This window comes from Pristiophorus japonicus, chromosome 9 (assembly GCF_044704955.1).
Source record: "Pristiophorus japonicus isolate sPriJap1 chromosome 9, sPriJap1.hap1, whole genome shotgun sequence".
Classification (NCBI taxonomy): Eukaryota; Metazoa; Chordata; class Chondrichthyes; family Pristiophoridae; genus Pristiophorus; species Pristiophorus japonicus.
In genome coordinates this window covers 100,373,900-100,397,865 of record NC_091985.1, presented here as the reverse complement: position 1 = coordinate 100,397,865, position 23,966 = coordinate 100,373,900, and the positions used below count along the sequence as shown (strand labels likewise).

The window sequence follows — 23,966 nt, the reverse complement described above, 5'->3', positions numbered from 1 at the left end:
CTGAACATTCAACTTCAGTACCCCATTCCTGCTTTCTCGCCATACCCCTTGATCCCCCTAGCAGTAAGGACCTCATCTAACTCCTTTTTGAATATATTTAGTGAATTGGCCTCAACAACTTTCTGTGGTAGAGAATTCCACAGGTTCACCACTCTCTGGGTGAAGAAGTTCCTCCGCATCTTGGTCCTAAATGGCTTACCCCTTATCCTTAGACTGTGACCCCTGGTTCTGGACTTCCCCAACATTGGGAACATTCTTCCTGCATCTAACCTGTCTAACCCCGTCAGAATTTTATATGTTTCTATGAGGTCCCCTCTCATTCTTCTGAACTCCAGTGAATACAAGCCCAGTTGATCCAGTCTTTCTTGATAGGTCAGTCCCGCCATCCCGGGAATCAGTCTGGTGAACCTTCGCTGCACTCCCTCAATAGCAAGAATGTCCTTCCTCAGGTTAGGAGACCAAAACTGTACACAATACTCCAGGTGTGGCCTCACCAATGCCCTGTACAACTGTAGCAACACCTCCCTGCCCCTGTACTCAAATCCCCTTGCTATGAAGGCCAACATGCCATTTGCTTTCTTAACCGCCTGCTGCACCTGCATGCCAACCTTCAATGACTGATGTACCATGACACCCAGGTCTCTTTGCACCTCCCCTTTTCCTAATCTGTCACCATTCAGATAATAGTCTGTCTCTCTGTTTTTACCACCAAAGTGGATAACCTCACATTTATCCACATTATACTTCATCTGCCATGCATTTGCCCACTCACCTAACCTATCCAAGTCGCTCTGCAGCCTCACAGCATCCTCCTCGCAGCTCACACTGCCACCCAACTTAGTGTCATCCGCAAATTTGGAGATACTACATTTAATCCCCTCGTCTAAATCATTAATGTACAGTGTAAACAGCTGGGGCCCCAGCACAGAACCTTGCGGTACCCCACTAGTCACTGCCTGCCATTCTGAAAAGTACCCATTTACTCCTACTCTTTGCTTCCTGTCTGACAACCAGTTCTCAATCCATGTCAGTACACTACCCCCAATCCCATGTGCTCTAACTTTGCACATCAATCTCTTGTGTGGGACCTTGTCGAACGCCTTCTGAAAGTCCAAATATACCACATCAACTGGTTCTCCCTTGTCCACTCTACTGGAAACATCCTCAAAAAATTCCAGAAGATTTGTCAAGCATGATTTCCCTTTCACAAATCCATGCTGACTTGGACCTATCATGTCACCTCTTTCCAAATGCACTGCTATGACATCCTTAATAATTGATTCCCTCTAATTTGACAAAACGTCATTAACCTGAAACGTTAACTGTGTTTCCAGCATTTTCTGTTTTTATTTCAGATTTCCAGCATCTGCAGTATTTTACTTTAGTCCTATATGTCAATACGACTTATTCATACTCCAATCCTTCCATAATAAAGGCTAACATGTCATTTGATTTCCTAATTGCTTGCTGTACCTGCATGTTAACTTTGTGTTCATGTACAAGGACACCTAGGTCCCTCTGAATACCATTTCCCAGTTTCTCACCATTTAAAAAATATACTGCTTTTCTATTTTTCCCACCAAACTGAATAACTTCACATTTATCCACATTATATTCCATCTGCCACGTTCTTGCCCACTCACTTAACCTGTCTGCATCCTTCTCTCATATATTCCCACTAGCTTTGTATCAGCAAACTTGGATACATTACACTCGGTCCCATCATCTAAGTCATTAATCTAGATTGTAAATAGCTGAGACCCAAGCAGTACCCCACTAATTAGAGCCTACCAACCCAAAAATAAAGTTTATTCCTACTGTTTTCTGTCCAATAACCAATCCTTAATCCATGCTAATATATTGCCCCCAATCCCATAAGCCCTGATTTGTGTAATAACCTTGTGTGGTGGCACCTTATCAAATGCTTTTTGAAAATCCAAATATACAGTACTACATTCTCTGGTTGCCCCTTATCTACCCTTCTAGTTACAATCTCAAAACTCTCGTCAAACACTATTCCCTTTCATAAATTCCTGTTAACTTTGCCCAATCGTATTATGATTTTCTAAGTGCCCTGTTGCCACGTCCCTAATAGCTTCTAGCATTTGCCCTACTACTGATGTCAGGTTAACTTGCCTATAGTTTCCTGTTTTCTCTCCCTCGAATAGCAGGGTTGCATTTGCTACATTCCAATCTGTAGGCCTGTTCTAAAATCTATGGAATTTTGGAAGATGACAACCAATGCATTCTCCCACTTGGTTTGAGAACTTAAATACTATAATAATAGAATGGGAAAAATGAATCAAATACAGAATAGCAATGATCAACTTTTAGGAAACTTGGAAGTTGTCAGTATTTGCTGCAGAGTATATTACAAATATATGAAGCTGCAAGATCAGTGAGATTGAGGAATAGGATTAACCAGTTCTTTTGGACATTACTCAAAATGCATTTCTTAAAAGGTGTAACACTACTCTTAACTTTATTGGCAATGTATCTGCAACCAATCAGCGAAGGTTCACCAGACTGATGTCAGTCCTGCCATCCTAGGAATATCAAGAAAGACTGGATCAACTGGGCTTGTAGTCACTGGAGTTCAGAAGAATGAGAGGTGATCTCATAGAAACGTTTAAAATACTGATGGGTTTAGACAGGTTAGATGCAAGAAGAATGTTCCCAATGTTGGGGAAGTCCAGAACCAGGGGTCACAGTCTAAGGATAAGGGGTAAGCCATTTAGGACCGAGATGAGGAGAAACTTCTTCACCCAGAGAGTGGTGAACCTGTGGAATTCTCTACCACAGAACGTTGTTGAGGCCAATTCACCAAATATATTCAAAAAGGAGTTAGATGTCATCCTTACTACTAGGGGGATCAAGGAGTATGGTGAGAAAGCAGGAATGGGGTACTGAAGTTGCATGTTCAACCATGAACTCATTGAATGGCGGTGCAGGCTCAAAGGGCCGAATAGCCTACTCCTGCACCTATTTTCTATGTTTCTATGTAATCCTCACTCAAGTGATCCACACTTTAATGTGTTCATTTCCTTTTTACTGGCAATAAGACTGAATGAAGGGAAGGAAATCTCCAGAAGGGGACTGGAATTCACTAATGAAATCTAGGCCCACATGGTCTGAGGCTATTGAATTCATACAATCTCCAGAAGGGGACTGCAATTCACTAATGAAATCCAGGCCCACATGGTCTGAGGCTACTGAATTCATACAATCATTACCTTCAACTCCACCAACACTGAACATATTTGCCATGCTGTCTGTTATCTGCATGCCTCCATTAAAAGTTTGGTCCCTGTTCAGGTGTCCAAAGACACCGTCTACATGAATGCCAATGGGCAGTTGTGAATTTGATTGAGCAGTTTTGATAGCGGCAGTGTTTCCCAAGGTATTTTGGGATAATTGAACATTCTGAATGGATTGTGGTTGTTGCGGATTTGATAGTTTCCATAGACCTGGAATGGATACAGCTTGTTCACCATTGGTACTTACCAAATGTACATTATGGTCAATGCTATTATTGGTGAGCATCTGCATATTGACATGAGGGTTCTGATTTACGATGGTATCTGAAGTGCTGAAAACACCAGGTTGTTGAATGTGTTGAGCCCCAATGCCATTATTGCTGGCATCGTGTCCAAACCCCACTGAATGTAATAGACAGTTCTGTGGAGCAGGTTCCAAACATTTCAGCACATCTTCACCAAGCACTGGCAATGAATTATGATTTCCAGGAGCATGTAGATGCAAATCCAATTTTAGAGTGTTGTAAGAGGGAACTGAAGGTATCGTATGCCAGCTTGGAGGGGCAGCTGTGGTTGTAGCTACCACTGTGTGTTGGCCAGAAGTGAAGATCTGGTTTGAATTTGTGGTAACTGTGCTATTAAAAATATGATGATTCTGGTTCATGGCCAAACGCTTGGTATGCTGCTGACTTGGTATTATTGGCACCTGTTGTGGTCCAGTAAATGGGTCATGAGGCTCTATGAAACAAGGAATGAAAACAATGAATCCACTGACAAATGACAAGATGTTAAAGAAAATTAGTTTATGTTTGGAACTGTTGATAAGTTGAATTAATCATGCATCCAGCAATTGCTGATTTAAAAATAAACAAAGCTACATTTCACATCGTATACCCTTCTCAGTCTGGATCTGTTGCCATAACTACCCAGGAAAAATGCACTGGCTTTTAAAAAAAAAAGTTTATTCATTTCTAAATTAAATGTTCAGCTGTAAATAACTGAATTGGCTAAAGTCGGAACAGTCCAATGCAGATTTGAATCTGCAAGTTACATTACTGTACTACACAATTTTACATGGTTACATTACTGTACTACACAATGTGACAGGGCAGTTGAGAGAGACGATATTGGCTCTAATGAACAAAATGTTGAATCATTGTGGATGGAGATTAGAGATAGTAAGAGGAAAAAGTCACTGGTGGGCGTAGTTTATAGGCCCCCAAATAATAACTTCACGGTGGGGCGGACAATAATCAAGGGAATAATGGAGGCATGTGAAAAAGGAACGGCAGTAATCATGGGGGATTTTAACCTACATATCGATTGGTCAAATCAAATCGCACGGGGTAGCCTTGAGGAGGAGTTCATAGAATGCAGACGGGATTGTTTCTTAGAACAGTATGTTACAGAACCTACAAGGGAGCAAGCTATCTTAGATCTGGTCCTGTGTAATGACAGGAATAATAAACGATCTCCGAGTAAAAGATCCTCTCGGAATGAGTGATCACAGTATGGTTGAATTTGTAATACAGATTGAGGGTGAGGAAGTAGTGTCTCAAACGAGCGTACTATGCTTAAACAAAAGGGGATTACAGTGGGATGAGGGCAGAGTTAGCTAAAGTCGACTGGGAACACAGACTAAACGGTGGCACAATTGAGGAACAGTGGAGGACTTTTAAGGAGCTCTTTCATAGTGCTCAACAAAAATATATTCCAGTGAAAAAGAAGGGCGGTAAGAGAAGGGATAACCAGCCGTGGATACCAAGGAAATAAAGGAAAGTATCAAATTAAAAACCAATGCGTATAAGGTGGCCAAGGTTAATGGGAAACTAGAAGATTGGGAAAATTTTAAACGACAGCAAAGAATGACTAAGAAAGCAATAAAGAAAGGAAAGATAGATTACGAAAGTAAACTTGCACAAAACATAAAAACAGATAGTAAAAGCTTTTACCGATATATAAAACGGAAAAGAGTGACTAAAGTAAATGTTGGTCCCTTAGAAGATGAGAAGGGGGATTTAATAATGGGAAATGTGGAAATGGCTGAGACCTTAAACAATTATTTTGCTTCAGTCTTCACAGTGGACACACAAACCATGCCAAAAATTGCTGGTCACCGGAATGTGGGAAGGGAGGACCTTGAGACAATCATTATCACTAGGGAGGTAGTGCTGGACTCAAGGTAGACAAGTTCCCTGGTCCTGATTAAATGCATCCCAGGGTATTAAAAGAGATTGCGGAAGTTATAGCAGATGCATTCGTTATAATCTACCACAAATTCTCTGGACTCTGGGGAGGTACCATCGGATTGGAAAGCAACTAATGTAACGCCTCTGTTTAAAAAAGGGGGCAGACAAAAGGCAGGTAACTATAGGCCGGTTAGTTTAACATCTGTAGTGGGGAAAGTGCTTGAAGCTATCATTAAGGAAGAAATAGCGGGACATCTAGATAGGAATAGTGCAATCAAGCAGACGCAACATGGATTCATGAAGGGGAAATCATGTTTAACTAATTTACTGGAATTCTTTGAGGATATAACGAGCATGGTGGATAGAGGTGTACCGATGGATGTGGTGTATTTAGATTTCCAAAAAGCATTCGATAAAGGTGCCACACAAAAGGTTACTGCAGAAGATAAAGGTACGCGGAGTCAGAGGAAATGTATTAGCATGGATAGAGAATTGGCTGGCTAACAGAAAGCAGAGAGTCGGGATAAATGGGTCCTTTTCGGGTTGGAAATCTGTGGTTAGTGGTCTGCCACAGGGATCGGTGCTTGGACCACAACTGTTTACAATATACATAGATGACCTGGAAGAGGGGGCAGAGTGTAGTGTAACAAAATTTGCAGATAACCCAAAGATTAGTGGGAACGTGGGTTGTGTAGAGGACACAGAGAGGCTGCAAAGAGATTTAGATAGGTTAAGCGAATGGGCTAAGGTTTGGCAGATGGAATACAATGTCGGAAAATGTGAGGTCATCCACCTTGGGGGGGGGAAACAGTAAAAGGGAATATTATTTGAATGGGGAGAAATTACAACATGCTGCGGTGCAGAGGGATCTGGGGGTCCTTGTGTATGAAACTCTTTTGAGTCCTTGTGTATGAATCCCAAAAAGTTAGTTTGCAGGTGCAGCAGGTAATCAGGAAGGCGAATGGAATGTTGGCCTTCATTGCGAGAGGGATGGAGTACAAAAGCAGGGAGGTCCTGCTGCAACTGTACAGGGTATTGGTGAGGCCGCACCTGAAGTACTGCGTGCAGTTTTGGTCACCTTACTTAAGGAAGGATATACTAGCTTTGGAGGGGGTACAGAGACGATTCACTAGGCTGATTCTGGAGATGAAGGGGTTACCTTATGATGATAGATTGAGTAGACTGGGTCTTTACTCGTTGGAGTTCAGAAGGATGAGGGGTGATCTTATAGAAACATTTAAAACAATGAAAGGGATAGACAAGATAGAGGCAGAGAGGTTGTTTCCACTGGTCGGGGAGACTAGAACTAGGGGGCACAGCCTCAAAATACAGGGGAGCCAATTTAAAACCGAGTTGAGAAGGAATTTCTTCTCCCAGAGGGTTGTCAATCTGTGGAATTCTCTGCCCAGGGAAGCAGTTGAGGCTAGCTCATTGAATGTATTCAAATCACAGATAGATAGATTTTTAACCAATAAGGGAATTAAGGGTTCTGGGGAGCGGGCGGGTAAGTGGAGCTGAGTCCACGGCCAGATCAGCCATGATCTTGTTGAGTGGCGGAGCAGGCTCGAGGGGCTAGATGGCCTACTCCTGTTCCTAATTCTTATGTTCTTATGATGTGCAAATCTCATTCTCAAAATCCCTTGTGCTGTAGCAACACTGTTCTTAAGTTCTCCATCATCTACTCTAGTGAATAATTGCAAAAATAAATACAAATACCAGCAACTTGTTTACTGACAGACTATTATGAAGTTAGATAGGTTTGATTTCACATGTTTCAGAAGAGAAAATGGGAAGATTTACAATGTTAACAAATCAGTTAGAAATGTAAAAGTAGTAGTATAACGGGCTGTCGATTCAATAACACCCGTTTTGCGCCACTGCCCAAGACGAATTTCTAGGCCTTTGTGTTTATTGATGCAGTTCTCTCCTACCTTGCTTAATGACCTTTGGCAGAGCATAGGCTCTTCTTGCAGAAGGTACACCACCTGTGATCTTGTCTGGTCGATTTTGCATACATTGTACATCTGTGGCATTTGAAAGTATAAGTCAGGATCCAGTTGGATAAAGAAACCTATCTAGCTAGCAGACCCAACTGAACAACAACAGCAAAACCACTCCTGTTCGAAAACATTAATTTGAGTGGACCATACATTCTAACATCTATTCCATGAAAACATTTTCATAACTCGGAGATGGTATCAAATTAAATCCTAATTATCAGAATGATGTTTCCTGTATCAGCCCATTTATAGGCCATATATCCCATGTCTTCATAATGCATTCCTCTACATTGCCTACGGACTCCTGATGCACGTTATACTGTGTTTCACTTTTTTTTTAGGTATCATTTGTTGGGGTAGCACAGCACGGGGATCCACAATCCTGTTAAACACCTAAATGTCATGCTGTGGTAGGTTGCTCTTCGCTACGATTCCACACATGGTGTATTTCTAATGCAAGTCATCCTATCAGGAGGCAAGATGCCAAGCAAAGATCAGGCACCTTCCCATGAGTATGTAGGGGGAAAAATACAGGTCTCCCCAGCCACCTCTAGCAGCATTGGCAGAGACCCAAGAACAAGTTATCTACCTCTCTTAGCTGGGGAGAAAATAACCAAATGAAAATTACATATGTTTCAACGGAGCATGATGGTGCTACCTCAAGCATCCAGCTGGCCTTTACAAGAAAATCTGGCACAGCACATTCCACGCAATATTATGCCCTAGCCCACCTAGATCCTAACCGAACTGAAGGAAGAATTGTGATCATGGGAAGTAGCTAGAGAAATTGATGCAGAGAAAAAATATAAGTAAATGCGCAGACCATTCGTTCCATTATCAGAAGCTAGGTCAAAACAAGTGTGAAAGCCTGCAAGCGCCGCCAATGTCCCATTTAGAAGGCAAAGTGTCAGTGCCGATGTGGAATAGACTGGTCTCTGTTCGAGCTAGTCCCTGCTGGGTAGTTGAAGACACTGATTCAGACATTTGCATTTACCACCTGAAAGATTTCTCCCTTATGCTTGAAATCTTGATTCCGAATCATAGTGATGGTGAACCTGACATCCAGCCTCGGACTGTAACCTTAATCTATGTACATTTTAGTAGATATGTCTGTCACAGTGAAAATGCATACCCACCTGTGTCCCTTCATTACAACTTCAGCCATTTTCACAGCTTTCATCATCTGGTAAAAAGCCACCCTGAATATTCTGAGCGATGTCAAGGGCTGCTCTGAGTTAGTATCAGCACGACTTCAGAACTAACTGCTGGAAATCAAAGTCAGGACTAACCTGTCCAATCAAGGGATATGGGGATAGTGTGGGAAGGTGGAGTTGATGTATAAGATCAGCCATGATCTTACTGAATGGCGGAGCAGCCTTGAGGGGCCGAATGGCCTACTCCTGCTCCTTTTTCTAATGTTATTCACAGTTCACGTAAAATATTCACAGATGTGTTAATGTTTCAGTGAATGTTGATTGGTAACTGGCATGTTAGGAAGGGGCTGTAACATGAAGTTCTATTGGGATGTTATGCTCACAGGAAGACAGGTCAATGCAATTCCCAAAACAGAATGAGTTCAAGATACCAGCACTCTTGGGATCTGGTATTTATTGTGATCCTTACCTGGTGCCCAATCCTGCAGCAACTTTTGGAAAACATCTGCTGTCCTCTTTCTTTTTTCATAAAAACAGTTATCTATATTAGGGAGAAAAAGTGCAATGTCGTCAAAAGAATGATTTAAAACATTGTACACAAGAGGAAAAATACTTGAATATTTCTGGACTTGTTCTCTAGAATCAACAACAACTTGCATTTGTATAGCACCTTTTAATGTAGTAAAATATCCCACGGTGCTTCACAGAAATAGAGGCGCAGATCAGTTTAGGGAAGGAATTCCAGAGCTTAGGGTCCAGACAGCTGATCGCTCCACCATTGGTGGCTATGCTATTTAAAATAGGGGATGCGCAAGAGGCATTGGAGAAGTGCACAGATCTCGGAGAGTTGTGGGGCTGTAGACGATTAGAGATAGATGGGGCGAGGCCACGGAGGGAATTGAAAACAAGGATGGGAATTTTAAAATTGAGTTGTTGCTGGATTGGGAGCCAATGTAGGTCAGTGAGCACAGGGGTAATGGGTGAATGGAACTTGGTGCAACTTAGGATACAGGCAGCAGAGTTTTGGATGAGCTCAAGTTTATGGAGGGTGGAAGATGGAAGGACAACCAAGAAAGCGTTGAAAGAGTCAAGTCTAGAGGCAACAAAGGCATAGATGAGGGTTTCAGCAGCTGATGCAGGGGCAGAAGTAGGTAGTTTTGGTGATGGCATAGATATGTGGTTGGAAACTCAGCTTGGAGTCAGATACGACATTAAAGTTGCGAAAGGTCTGGTTTAGCCTCAGACAGTTGCCAGGTAAGCGGATGAAGTCGTTGGCTAGGGAACGGAGTTTGTGGCAGGGACCGAAAACAATGGCTTTGGTCTTTACAATATTTAGTTAAGAGGAAATTTTTGTTCATCCAGTACGTGATGTCAGACAACGGAGGGGTTGAGAGAGGTGGTCAGCACTGGGTGTCGTCTGCGTACATTCAGGAGTGTATACATTGAGAACGAACAAGATTTTTGTATAAGAATACCACTTTCTAAGTTAAGACTTCAAATTATGAATCTTACATGGGCTGTACAAGAAATGATCTTGACAGTTGGATCCAAATCTTGTAAAAAGGTGAAAATAATGACGAGTCTCAAAGCTTCCCATTTAGCTATTCTGGAAAGCAATCCAGGAGACCTAAATAACCCTGATTAGCTTGCAATTCCAGAGAACCCACTGTATTTACATAATAGGAACAGGAGTAGGCCATACGATCCCTCGAGCCTGCTCTGCCATTCAATAAGATCATGGCTGATCTGATCATGGACTCAGCTCCACTTACCTGCCCGCTCCCCATAACCCCTTATTGTTTAAGAAACTGTCTATTTCTGTCTTAAATTTATTTAATGTCCCAGCTTCAACAGCTGTCTGAGGCAGCGAATTCCACAGATGTACAACCCTCAGAAGAAATTTCTCCTCGTCTGTTTTAAATGGGCAGTCCCTTATTCTAAGATCATGCCCTCTAGTTCTAGTCTCCCCCATCAGTGGAAACATCCTCTCTGCATCCACCTAGTCAAGCTCCCTCATAATCTTATACGTTTCGATAAGATCACCCCTCATTCTTCTGAATTCCAATGAGTAGAGGCCCAACCACTCAACCTTTCCTCATAAGTCAACCCGCTTATCTCCAGATAAGAACATTTGCTGGGATTACTCACTCGATAGCAAGACCTCCTCCCTCCACGAGTAGCAGAGGCTTATACAGCGCTTTGTTAGTTGTGAAAAGGTATACTTCCACAGTAGCAAAGTGAAGCCCTCCCTCTAACAAACACGTGGCTGAAATAATCTGTGGGACTTCTTCCGGATTCAACAAGTGATATTTTGACCTTTGCCTGGAACTGGAAGACTAATTAGCAGCAGGGGCCCATTCCTGAAGGCTTGCTCTGAAAAAGAAATTTACAATCCCTTCCCACTCCCCAAACTAAAAGAAGAAAGCAATCTAGTAACATACCCATAGACTGAAAGCCCTACCAACATACTACTCCCACAAGCATTAGGTAATCAATAGGTATAATGTGCTTCATAAAGTATATGTGAATATAAATCTTGAAAACTAAAATATAAACATGGAACAACCATATAGACTAGGAGAGTCCCAGTCTTTGCTAAGTTAGTTGAATGCAGTGAGACATTATAATTGGCCTTGCCTATCGAGGGGTGGGGGGGTGGAGGGGAGGAGGGAAAACTAGCGAGTGCTCCCATATTGAATCATTATCCAATGACATTTGCTGGAAAGAGCATGCCTGGCAAGATCAGGATTGATTTCTGCTTTGATAAGCTTGCCAATACTCAAGTCTAGTTCACAAATGAAGAATGACTGCCTTGACCCAACACAAGTCAGATTCTTCAGGATAAGGAGGCAAAACATTTGCAGGAAAAAGTAGATATTCTATACATATACAATTCAAGAGGCACTCCCAAAATGTAGTAATACTTAAAAACGCTAGGTACCAAACATTGTTCATATAATCACAGCTAAATACTGTGGGTAAAACCTATTAAGCACAGAACAAATGTTATTCTATACTTCAATAATTATGTGCAAGTACCTCTCTCATCTGGAAGGTATCTGAACTCCATAGGTTCACTGACTTCCTGGTCTGAAGGTCTTCGAAGCTGCATTTTCACTGATACAGGTTCAGTGATGCTTGTTTGGCAATATGCTGGTGTTCGAAAGACAATGGCAACTTGCCGGTGAACATCAGCCTGCGAAAACGAACCTTTGGCCTCCCAGTCGTGAGTGAAAAAACGAACTTCAATATCGTCTGTAGATATAAATATAAAAATCCGTTCAACACTATTTTAAATCCACATGATGTTTATCCACAGTTTATGCTTAGTGGCCAATGCAGAGTTGATCTTTTTGTTGCTTTTAAAATAGACTTCTACTTTTCTGATTTTAGGATAGGCCAATAATGGCTCCATCAATGTCCATGATGAAACAAATAGAAATCACAAGAATAATATTTCTCCTACATTTAAAAAAAATGTAGAAACCAATGTACTGTAACTTCAAGTATAAATGAAAACCATAAAATATTAAAAGATCTCTGACAACACAAATTTTAGACAACATTTTGTTATTCTTGTACATGTCTTAGCATTTGGCAACGAACAAACACTTTGGCCAGAATTTTGCCAACGCTCAGAGGGCGGGTTTGGAGATGGGTCCGTTTCAAAATCTGAAGGATCGACGGCCTGCTGTGAACCCGCCTCCGTGTCAATTTCCGCAAGTGCCAGGTCTGTCTGCGCTTTACAGACCCGACACTAAGCTGTGGGTGAGCCAATTGAAATAGTTAAGAACTTGTTAAAAAGGTACTTAAGCAACATTTTTCCAGCTTTTTCCACCAGCGCTCGGGGTAATTAGGTCGAGTTTTCATTGACTCTCCATTCTTCTGAAAAGGTGACAGCTGCAAAAGTGGTATAAAAGCTACTATTTCACCTCCTTGGAACAACCTCTCTCACCATTGACAGATCGTTTGTCATCTCAACTTCAACTGCCATCTATTCCATCAACATCAGTGCCCTTGAAACAATTTCATCTTATTCCTCAGACTCCCACCACAATCAGCTCCAACACCAACATCGCCAGGCACACCAGCATCGCCAACCTTCCCCGCAATCACCTGATGCTGCAAAGGACCATATTGCTGCATGGGATGGCCTCACCATTGCCAGATTTACTTCACTTGACGCTATACACCCTGGCTGCCACATGATGCGCCAGGTTGGCATCACCCCCACATCAGCTCCATAAAAACATTCTTGCAATGCCCAAGCCATTCCTTTCACACTCATCACCATTGCGGGGAGTACCTTTATGCCTCACCGTTCACTACAACTCACTAAGCCACTTCCAAAGGTGCACACAAATCTGTCCAAAAAGGCAAAGTGTTCAAAATAAAGATTTCAATGTTTGACAACATATTAGCAGAAACTTTACATGAATATTTGCTGAAAGACCCAAGTGTCTACCCTTAACCTTGTGTGCTGTTAGTTGGTATGATTGGGCAAGGTTGAGTGCGAGTGCGAGTGCGAGGGGTGGCTAGTGAGATGGGGATGTGATAATGTAGAGAGAGATGGGTGGAGGTGCAAGGTAAGTTGGTGTGAATAAGGACATGCAGGGGTAGGCTAGGGAAGGCAGAGTGATGGGGATGTGATGAGTGGCAGAGCAGGATGAGGGTGGCTTTGCAGTAATCTTTTGTGATCTACTGCATCCTAGTTCTCCTGGCATCCCAGCTTGTGCCCTTCTGTGCAATGTGCAACCAGGCTGCATTGGTATCCTGGGGAGGTCTCTTCTGCCCATTGGAAGGGAAGAGAACCTCCCTGCATGCTGTGACTCATAAGAACAGAAGAAATAGGAGCAGGATTAGGCCATTTTGCCCATCGAGCCTGCTCTGCCATTTAATAAGATCATGGCTGATCTGATCATGGACTTCCCTGCCCGCTCCCTATAACTCTTTACTCCCTTATCGCTCAAAAATCTGTCTAATTCGCCTTAAATATATTCAATGACCCAGCCTCCACAGCTCTCTGGGGCAGAGAATTCCATAGATTTACAATCCTCAGAGAAGAAATTCCTCCTCATCTCAGTTTTAAATGGGCGGCCCCTTATTCTAAGACTATGCCCTCTTGTTTTAGTTTCCCCTGCAAGTAGAAATATCCTTTCTGCATCCACCTTGTCGAGCCCCCTCATTATCTTATATGTTTCGATAAGATCACCTCTCATTCTTCTGAACTCCAATGAGTATAGACCCAACCTATCTTCATAAGTCAATCCCCTCATCTCCGGAATCAACCTAGTGTACCATCTCTGAACAGCCTCCAATGCAAGTATATCCTTCCTTAAATAAGGAGACCAAAACTGTATGCAAGTGTAGCCTCACCAATACTCTGTACAGTTGTAGCAGGACTTCTCTGCTTTTATACTCTATCCCCCTTGCAATAAAGGCCAACATGCCATTTGCCTTCCTGATTACTTGCTGCACCTGCATACTAACTTTTTGTGTTTCATGCACAAAGACCCCCAGGTCCCTCTGTACTGCAACACTTTACAATTTTTCTCCATTTAAATTGTAATTTGCTTTTCTATTATTTCTGCCAAATTGGATAACCTCACATTTTTCCACATTATACTCCATCTGCCAGATTTTTGCCCACTCACTTAACCTGTCTATATCCCTTTGCAGATTTTGTGAGTCCTCCTCACAATTTGCTTTCCCACCCATCTTTGTATCATCAGCAAACTTGGCTACATTACATTCGGTCTCTTCATCCAAGTCATTAATATAAATTGTAAATAGTTGAGAACCCAGCACCGATCCCTGCGGCACCCCACTAGTTACTGTTAACCAACCAGAAAATGACCCATTATTCCAGACTCTCTGTTTTCTGTTAGTTAGCCAATCCTCTATCCATGCTAATATATTACCCCCAACCCCATAAATTTTATCTTGTGCAGTAACCTTTTATGTGGCACCTTATCGAATGCCTTCTGGAAATCCAGATACACCACATCCACTGGTTCCCCCTTATCCATCCTGCTCGTTACATCAACAAAGAATTCCAGCAAATTTGTCAAACATGATTTCCCTTTCATAAAATTATGCCGACTCTGCTTGAATGAATTATGCTTTTCCAAATGTCCCGCTACTGCTTCCTTAATACCGGACTCCAACATTTTCACAACGACAGATGTTAGGCTAACTGGTGTATAGTTTCCTGCTTTTTGTCTGCCTCCTTTTTTAAATAAGGGCGTTACATTTGCGGTTTTCCAATTCGCTGGGACCGTCCCAGAATCCAGGGAATTTTGGTAGATTACAACCAGTGCATCCACTATCTCTGCAGCCACCTCTTAAGATCCCAGGATGCAAGCCATCAGGTCCAGGGGACTTGTCCGCCTTTAGTCCCATTATTTTTACCGAGTACTACTTCATTAGTGATAGTATCCTCCCTATAGCCCCTTGATTATCCACTATTGGGATGTTTTTAGTGTCTTCTACCGTGAAGACCGATACAAAATATTTGTTCAATGTCTCTGCCATTTCCTTGTTCTCCATTTATTAATTCCCCAATCTCATCCTCTAGGGAACCAACATTTACTTTAGCCACTCTTTTCCTTTTTATGTATCTATCGAAACTCTTACTATCTGTTTTTATATTTTGTGCTAGTTTACTCTCATAATCTATCTTCCCCCTCTATAATTTTTTTAGTCGTTCTTTGCTGGCTTAAAAAAAATTCCCAATCCTCTGGCCTCCCACTAGTTTTGGCCACATTGTATGCCCTCGTTTCAATTTGATACCATCCCTTATTTCCTTCGTTACCCACGGATGGTTATCCCTTCTTTTACAGTCTTTCCTTCTCATTGGGATATATTTTTGTTGAAAGTTGTGAAATATCTCTTTAAATGTCTGTCACTGCTCATCAACTGTCCCATACTTTAATCTATTTTCCCAGTCCACTTTAGCCAACTCTGCCCTCATACCTTTGTAGTGTCCTTTATTTAAGCTTAGGACCCTGGTTTGAGAACCAACTCAAGTCATGGGAGAACCTGGGTGCAGCCGTGCATCTTTGTGCAGTGCTCGCCAGTGTTTGCAGCACCTCAATTACAGGAGGAAAGTAGTCTTCATACATACCAAACCCGAGAGCACATTTCACACAGCAGCAACATCACTTCAAAGAACAAGGGATTATTTTGGTGTTGCTGAGCATTTAGAAAAGGAAATTGCTGCTGTCGTCAAAATAAATTTTGGGCAAATTACCCTCAAGGGTTATTCAATCAAACCAGTCATGTAAACCTAAACGTAAAAGTCAGATACTTATATCCAGTCCTCTTCCCGCACCTTGTGTTTTAAAACTATTGGCTGAAAGTAGACATTTTATATAAAATTCCCCAGTTAAGGTGGTACAATTGGATAAGGAGCTGTGAGCAAAACTGCCGAAAATGTCCATCTTTTCCCCCAAATCAATCCTACTTACCCATTTTCTCACCAGAAATGTTTCTAATTATCTCTTGAACCCATGACTACTGTCCTTTTCAATTACATTCCTAGGTAACTAGTTCCAAAACTTTATTACCCCAAGTGAAAAGTTCCACTTGACATCCCTTCATACCCCTAACTTTTTAAAATTAACTTGTATCCCTTGGTATTTAAACCATAGTGTACAATTTATCTTGATCAATTTTGTCAATTCCCTTCATAATGTGGTAAACTTCAATTAGATGACTTAGAAAGCTTCTTTCCAAAATCTTTCCTGTTAACTTCAATCTTGTAATACCCAGAATTATTTTCATTTCTTGTCTCTGTAGCCTTTCAAAAGCACCAATATCCTCAATCCTAATTTCACTGAAGGGAATCTTCTGTATATAATTTCTGCTTCCAAAGTATCCTGGTGGCAGAAATACAGGATGGGTGTGATACTGGAGGGAGACTGGTATGCATTAATACTGTCCAGCAACTAAACTACAGCAGAGGTGATGTAGATATAATACACTAACATCCATGTTCTGTACCTGGCTAATAGGATTTCAAACATACAAGGTCTAGAGTAATGTAAACCTAGTGGAGCAATCCTTGAAAGTCACTCTGGGTCCCAGTGGCACGGGTTGCCAAAAGTGATAAAACAGTTCATTTATCAGCACCAATATTCTTCATTTTGAGCAACACAGAAAATTTCGATCCTAGAAATTAGCACCATTTCTATTCTACGAATATGCTTAATTGTCAGACAGTAAAAAACAAGCTGGTCCATCTAGCAAGTCCCATACAGTCGTGATGCCTTATGCATCACGATACAGACATTCCCAACCCACCCAGAGCCATATAATTTCCTGGGAGAGGGTCCCTTTAGGCGAATCTAGTCAAAGTTACACAGCTTTCTTTCTTTTCTTTATAACTACAGGAATACAATAACTTAAAAATTTGAATCACCTTTTTGAACCTTGTCACACAGTAGAAAAATTTCATCTCCTCCCTTAACAGTTCCAGTGTTCTTGTTGACACGACAGATCTTTAGCTCTGCTGTGTTTGGTGCTCCTGTAAATCAAAAAATACATATCAGTTGCTGCCGCATTAATAATGTAAATACACTAGTTTGCAGAATTTACTGTTCTCTTCTAACTATATCTATACTGTTTATTCTTATTTTTCCTCTAAGTATAATGTAATGGTCACTCACCTGGGTAGCACAAATCGTGTTACCTCTGTTCCTGAAGGCATTGACTCCTTACTGGAATGGGGATTCATAGGTTCTCCCTGGTATTTTTTCTAAGTGACCAATATTAGTGTGTGGCCTTCGATAATCAGTACCACTAAACGTGGGTGGGGAGCATAAAGGCCAATCCTAATCCTGTACTTATTTGGCACCTACACAAATGCTGTTGCAGCAGGCAGGAGGGCTGGGGGTGTGCCACGAGGTAATAGAAAACCTGGTTGTTTTCCATTCTCTAACCCAGGCAAATTGTCGCACCTGTATGGCCACCTGGCTGAAAGAAGCTAACTCACCACAGAATGGTAATTTAAACTTGACCTTTCTGGTTTGTATGGCTCAGTGATTTACACCATAAGCTCAATGACCTGTCGGGATTATATGGTCACAAACTAGATATCTAGAGATTCCTGCTTCCTCCCACAGCGAATTACACTTTGATTGTGGAATTTAAAGAGTTTTTGCAGATGGGAAGACTATTTGAGACATTACATTTGTCATGTTCAATATACCCACAACTCAATCACTTTTATCCTTGTTTATGTAAAGATCACCAGTCAGAAACCATATAGTCTTTTCCCATTCTATACCCCCACTTATCACTGAGCAGTGTCCCCTTCAGTTTTAATATAATACCCCAATTCTCATTCTTTACTTTCTACCCTTTTGGCTTCTTGGAGCAATTACAACATTTTCCTGATCAGTGTTCTCGCTCAGGCCAATATCCCCAGCATTGAAGCACTGACCACACTCAACCAGTTCCGTTGGGCGGGCCACATCGTCCACATGCCCGACACAAGACTCCCAAAGCAAGCGCTCTACCCAAGACTCCTACACAGCAAGCATGCCCCAGGTGGGCAGAGGAAACATTTCAAGGACACCCTCAAAGCCACCTTGATAAAGTGCAACATCCCCACCGGCACCTGGGAATCCCTGGCCCAAGACTGCCCAAAGTGGAAAAAGAGCACCTCGAGTCTCATCGCCGAGAGCATGCAGAAACCAAGCGCAGACAGAGTGTGCGGCAAATCAGACTCACCACCCACCCTTTCCTTCAACCATTGTCTGTCCCACCTGTGACTGAGACTGTAATTCCCGTATTGGACTGTACAGTTACCTGAGAACTCACTTTCGAGGGACAGCCTATAATGATGATTACTGATATGATAAATTTGGGGATAGGTTTCTGTTGCAGTCTTATCCACTGGGTTGAGACAGAAAATGGATTTCATACAAAAATACTAATTCATTCATTGTATGAGGTAGATTTAAAAATCCAAGTGCCAAAGGTGAAGAATGTCTTCTAACAAGTTCTAAAACGTAGGTCCCCTGCAGTCAGAATCAGGGGAAGTCATAACAGGGAACAAAGAAATGGCAGACCAATTGAACAAGTACTTTGGTTCGGTATTCACTAAGGAGGACACAAACAACCTTCCGGATATAAAAGGGGTCAGAGGGTCTCGTAAGAAGGAGGAACTGAGGGAAATCCTTATTAGTCGGGAAATTGTGTTGGGGAAATTGATGGGATTGAAGGCCGATAAATCCCCAGGGCCTGATGGTCTGCATCCCAGAGTACTTAAGGAGGTGGCCTTAGAAATAGCGGATGCATTGACAGTTATTTTCCAACATTCCATCGACTCTGGATCAGTTCCTGTGGAGTGGAGGGTAGCCAATGTAACCCCACTTTTTAAAAAAGGAGGGAGAGAGAAAACAGGGAATTATAGACCAGTCAGCCTGACATCGGTAGTGGGTAAAATGATGGAATCAATTATTAAGGATGTCATAGCAGCGCATTTGGAAAGGGGTGACATGATAGGTCCAAGTCAGCATGGATTTGCGAAAGGGAAATCATGCTTGACAAATCTTCTGGAATTTTTTGAGGATGTTTCCAGTAGAGTAGACAAAGGAGAACCAGTTGATGTGGTGTATTTGGACTTTCAGAAGGCTTTCGACAAGGTCCCACACATGAGATTAATGTGCAAAGTTAAAGTACATGGGATTGGGGGTAGTGTGCTGACGTGGATTGAAAACTGGTTGGCAGACAGGAAGCAAAGAGTAGGAGTAAATGGGTACTTTTCAGAATGGCAGGCAGTGACTAGTGGGGTACCGCAAGGTTCTGTGGTGAGGCCCCAGCTGTTTACATTGTACATTAATGATTTAGACGAGGGGATTAAATGTAGTATCTCCAAATTTGCAGATGACACTAAGTTGGGTGGCAGTGTGAGCTGCGAGGAGGATGCTATGAGGCTGCAGAGTGACTTGGATAGGTTAGGTGAGTGGGCAAATGCATGGCAGATGAAGTATAATGTGGATAAAGGTGAGGTTATCCACTTTGGTGGTAAAAACAGAGAGACAGACTATTATCTGAATGGTGACAGATTAGGAAAAGGGGAGGTGCAACGAGCCCTGGGTGTCATGGTACATCAGTCATTGAAGGTTGGCCTGCAGGTACAGCAGGCGGTTAAGAAAGCAAATGGCATGTTGGCCTTCATAGCGAGGGGATTTGAGTACAGGGACAGGGAGGTGTTACTACAGTTGTACAGGGCCTTGGTGAGGCCACACCTGGAGTATTGTGTACAGTTTTGGTCTCCTAACTTGAGGAAGGACATTCTTGCTATTGAGGGAGTGCAGCGAAGGTTCATTAGACTGATTCCCGGGATGGTGGGACTGACATATCAAGAAAGAATGGATCAACTGGGCTTGTATTCACTGAAGTTCAGAAGAATGAGAGGGGATCTCATAGAAACGTTTAAAATTCTGACGGGTTTAGACAGGTTAGATGCAGGAAGAATGTTCCCAATGTTGGGGAAGTCCAGAACCAGGGGTCACAGTCTAAGGATAAGGGGTAAGCCATTTAGGACTGAGATGAGGAGAAACTTCTTCACCCAGAGAGTGATGAACCTGTGGAATTCTCTACCACAGAAAGTTGTTGAGGCCAATTCACTAAATATATTCAAAAGGGAGTTAGATGTAGTCCTTACTACTAGGGGGATCAAGGGGTATGGCGAGAAAGCAGGAATGGGGTACTGAAGTTGCATGTTCAGCCATGAACTCATTGAATGGCGGTGCAGGCTCAAAGGGCCGAATGGCCTACTCCTGCACCTATTTTCTATGTTTCTATGTTTCTATCAACTAATCCTCTCCTCTGGTTTCTCAGATTATGCTCACATCTTCTCCTATCCAGCACCTAGTGCTCAAACTGACTACAGCAAAAGCTTTCTGTTGTGACCTCACTGACCTCTCACTTAGAATCCCGACAATAGTGATGTAGTGAATAGCTTTAAAAAAGCACAGCCATTCACTACGTCACTATTGTTGTTATCATAGACAGAGAGGTCAATGCTTTGCTCATAAAAAGTATTTGAGCATATTTTAAGATAAACCAAATTACTTTACTTTCTAGTCCACTACATGTCCTATTCATTTAATATACTTTTACATACAGTAGATTAAATTAGCAGTCTCTCTTACCTCCAAGCATGAAGTCAGTAAACAGAGAATATTGTCAAAAAAAAAAATGACCACCTAACGATTGACGCTGCTTGTGACAGAATAAGACTGGCACAACTTCTGTACACTAATGATGAATCAAAGGATACACTGGTTTGTAATGCCAGGAGCATTACTTGAGGTAGGACTCAGAACAGTGGTTGGCAATTGGAAAAACTTTGCGGATGGATTTCAGTGAGAGGTTTAGATCGAAGAGGGTAGATGTTGGTTAGGGTAGGAGGAGGCAAGTTCTCAGAAACCTTTTTTTTTTAAAAAGAGAGAGAGAGTAATACAATAAAACTGAATTTCAGTACCTGGTTTAGCTCTGGTTTGAATCAATATGGCAGATGAAGAGAGGCAGCCAATAATTTGATGCAAGAAATATTGATGTAGCTATTGAGCAGGGAACAGAGTGAGCCTCCACAGTCACTGAACAAAGTATGCCGGAGGGGATGGACCAAAGTAATGCTATAAAATGATCAGTGGAGGAAAAAATCCCTTGTGTTTTTGTTACTAAAGTGAGACATGAGTCATGCACAAAGTGTCATGGGAGAGTCACTTGGGGAGTCAAGTGTCACATGTGGTGAAAGTGTTGAAAGGCATTGAGTAGAAAACAAAATCTGCATATGCTGTTAAGACTAAGTTAACATTAAAGGTGCAGAGTGTACACCAAAGAGACTAATGGGAGCCTTGGGAATGGAGCAGACGGAAAGGTGAGGCCATATATAGAGACATAGGGAAGGTCTGTGGAAATAAAAGATGTTGAAGGTATAGTAATATGGAATGGGTAATTACATTAGTAAGCTTTGAGAATGTTACAGATGTTTAAAATATTACCAGTATAGAAAGAAAGACCTGCATTTACAGGACACCAATCATGATCTCTGGACAGATCAAAGCACTTTTACAGCCAATGAATTAGTTTTGAAATATAGTCACTGTTGTAATGTAGGAAATGTGGCAGCCAATTTGCACACAGCAAGCACCCTCCAAAATGACCAGATCGTCTGTTTTAGTGATGTTGGTTGAGGGATAAATATTGCCGAGGTCACTGGGCAAATTCCCCTGCTCAAATAGTGACATGGGATCTTTTACATCCTCCCGAGAGAGCAGATTGGGCTTCACTTTCACGTCTCATCAAAAGATGGTACCTCTGACAGTGCACCACTCCCTTAGTACTGGTGTTAATCTGAATTATGTGCTCAAGTCTCTGGAGTGGGGCTTTGAACCAGCAACCTTCTGACTCAGAAGCAAGTGTGCGATGACTGAGCCATGCCTGATGCTTATAAAACTTTGCTATAGCAACAAACATAAAAACATTGAAAAGTTCAAACTTAAACTAAAACTATAAAGACCCCAAGTCTGTTTCATCATAATTCCCTCCACTGGATCATAGCTTCTTGATGTGTATGACAAAGATAACATTTCTAGTAAAAAGCAACTACTATTCCTGCAGTTCTGTATAAGAAAGCCAAATGAGACCACATATTTATTATACAGTCAATGCACAGGACAAGCTGATCAGATAATAATTTTTGAGACTCACTGTTATCGTATATAGGGTTTGAGACAACTGGTGGAAGAGCTCTTGAGAAGCTGCCATGTTCATCAGGAAGAAACACTTGGAAACACAACCTCACTACATTCAGGTCATAATCTTCAATCTGACACAGCTGTTCCTGGGGAACTGAAACAAAAAAATAGCACTAAGATATGTCATAATATGAAATTGTAGAATTAAAGAGCAAGAGGCGTTATGTTGGTATGTGATATTCGTACACACTGTGCTATAGAGTGGTATGACATGGCTTTACATCTGTGGGTGTTCTAATACACTAATGCAGCATAATATGACATGGCTTTACAGCTAGAATTCCTTATACGGTAAGTACAGAATCACAACAGCATTTATGTGGTTCTTTTGACCACATAAAAAGAACACAGTTTAGTTTTACCAGTGAAATAAGAGACACCAATCTGTTCAAACAGCCGGCTATTGGGTGACCAGAGGCCCATTTACAAAGTACCCAACATTTGCAAGACACTACGAACAAAAGCAATACAACCTTACATCGTGACTTCAAGCTAGAAAATTCCACTAATGAATACATGATATTGGGGCCAAGTTTCGGCCTGAGTTGCTCCTGTTTTTTTGGAGCAACTGGTTTAGAATGGAGTATCTTAGAAATTACAATTCTCGGCATTTAGTTTGCTCCAGTTCTAGTCAGTTAGAACAGTTTCAGTTTGGAACAGATTTTTTTTATTTTATTTTTTTTAAAAGGGGGCGTGTCCGGCCACTTACGCCCGTTTTGAAAGTTTAGGCAGTGAAAACTTACTCCAACCTAACTTAGAATGGAGTAAGTGTAGATTTTTGTACACTCAGAAAAACCTTGTCTACACTTAGAAAATCAGGCGTAGGTTACAAATCAGGCGTAGGGAATGGAGGTGGGGGGGGGGGGGGTGATGTTTAAAGGGAAGTTTACAAACATTAAACACTTCAGTTTTATAAAAAGAGCCATCATCAATAATAAATGATAAATACATCAATAAATCAATCAAAAAGAATTAATAAAAAATAATGTTTAAAAAAAATCAATAAAACAAAACATTTTCTACTTACTGACTGCAGCACCGGGAGTCCTCCAACAGCGTGCTTGGACCCCCCCCCGTGTGTATCGTCAGTGTCTCTATCTCTCTGTCAGTGTGAGTCTCTATCTCTCTGTCAGTGTGTGTTTCTGACAGCGAGGGGGCGAGGGGGAGGGAGGGCGAGGGGGAGGGAGGGAGAGGGAGTGGAGGGAGGACGAGGGGGGGTGAGGAGGTGGGGGGTGTGAGCGGGGGGGTGGGTGGGGTGAGGAGGTGGGGGGTGTGGGCGGGGGGGGTGGAGAGCGGGGTGGGGGGTGTGAGGGGGGGTTGGAGAGCGGGTGGGTGAGGGGGTGGAGAGCGGGTGGGTGAGGGGGTGGAGAGCGGGTGGGTGAGGGGGTGGAGAGCAGGTGGGTGAGGGGGTGGAGAGCAGGTGGGTGAGGGGGTGGAGAGCAGGGGGGGGTGAGGGGGTGGAGAGCAGGGGGGGGTGAGGGGGTGGAGGGGTGAGGGGGTGGAGAGCAGGGGGGGGTGAGGGGGTGGAGAGCAGGGGGGGGTGAGGGTGTGGAGGGGTGAGGGGGTGGAGAGCGGGGGGGGGGGTGAG

The 23,966-nt window shown here is 42.4% G+C and overlaps 2 protein-coding genes across 3 annotated transcripts in view; one reads left to right on the top strand and one right to left on the bottom strand.

Moving 5' to 3' along the window:
* pus10 (pseudouridine synthase 10) overlaps positions 1-23,966 on the top strand; it is a 143,314-nt gene that overhangs the window by 93,601 nt on the left and 25,747 nt on the right. The window lies entirely within an intron of this gene.
* Positions 2,834-23,966, bottom strand: part of rel (v-rel avian reticuloendotheliosis viral oncogene homolog) — a 61,110-nt gene continuing 39,977 nt past the window's right edge. For both annotated transcript variants that reach the window (XM_070889621.1, XM_070889620.1), the window contains 6 exons: positions 22,332-22,472; positions 17,023-17,127; positions 11,640-11,855; positions 9,070-9,141; positions 7,378-7,470; positions 2,834-3,995 (listed from right to left, as the gene is read on the bottom strand). In XM_070889621.1, the coding sequence (XP_070745722.1) occupies positions 3,049-3,995; positions 7,378-7,470; positions 9,070-9,141; positions 11,640-11,855; positions 17,023-17,127; positions 22,332-22,472 (1,574 nt within the window). In that variant the 3' untranslated portion in view covers positions 2,834-3,048. The remainder of the gene's footprint in view (positions 3,996-7,377; positions 7,471-9,069; positions 9,142-11,639; positions 11,856-17,022; positions 17,128-22,331; positions 22,473-23,966) is intronic.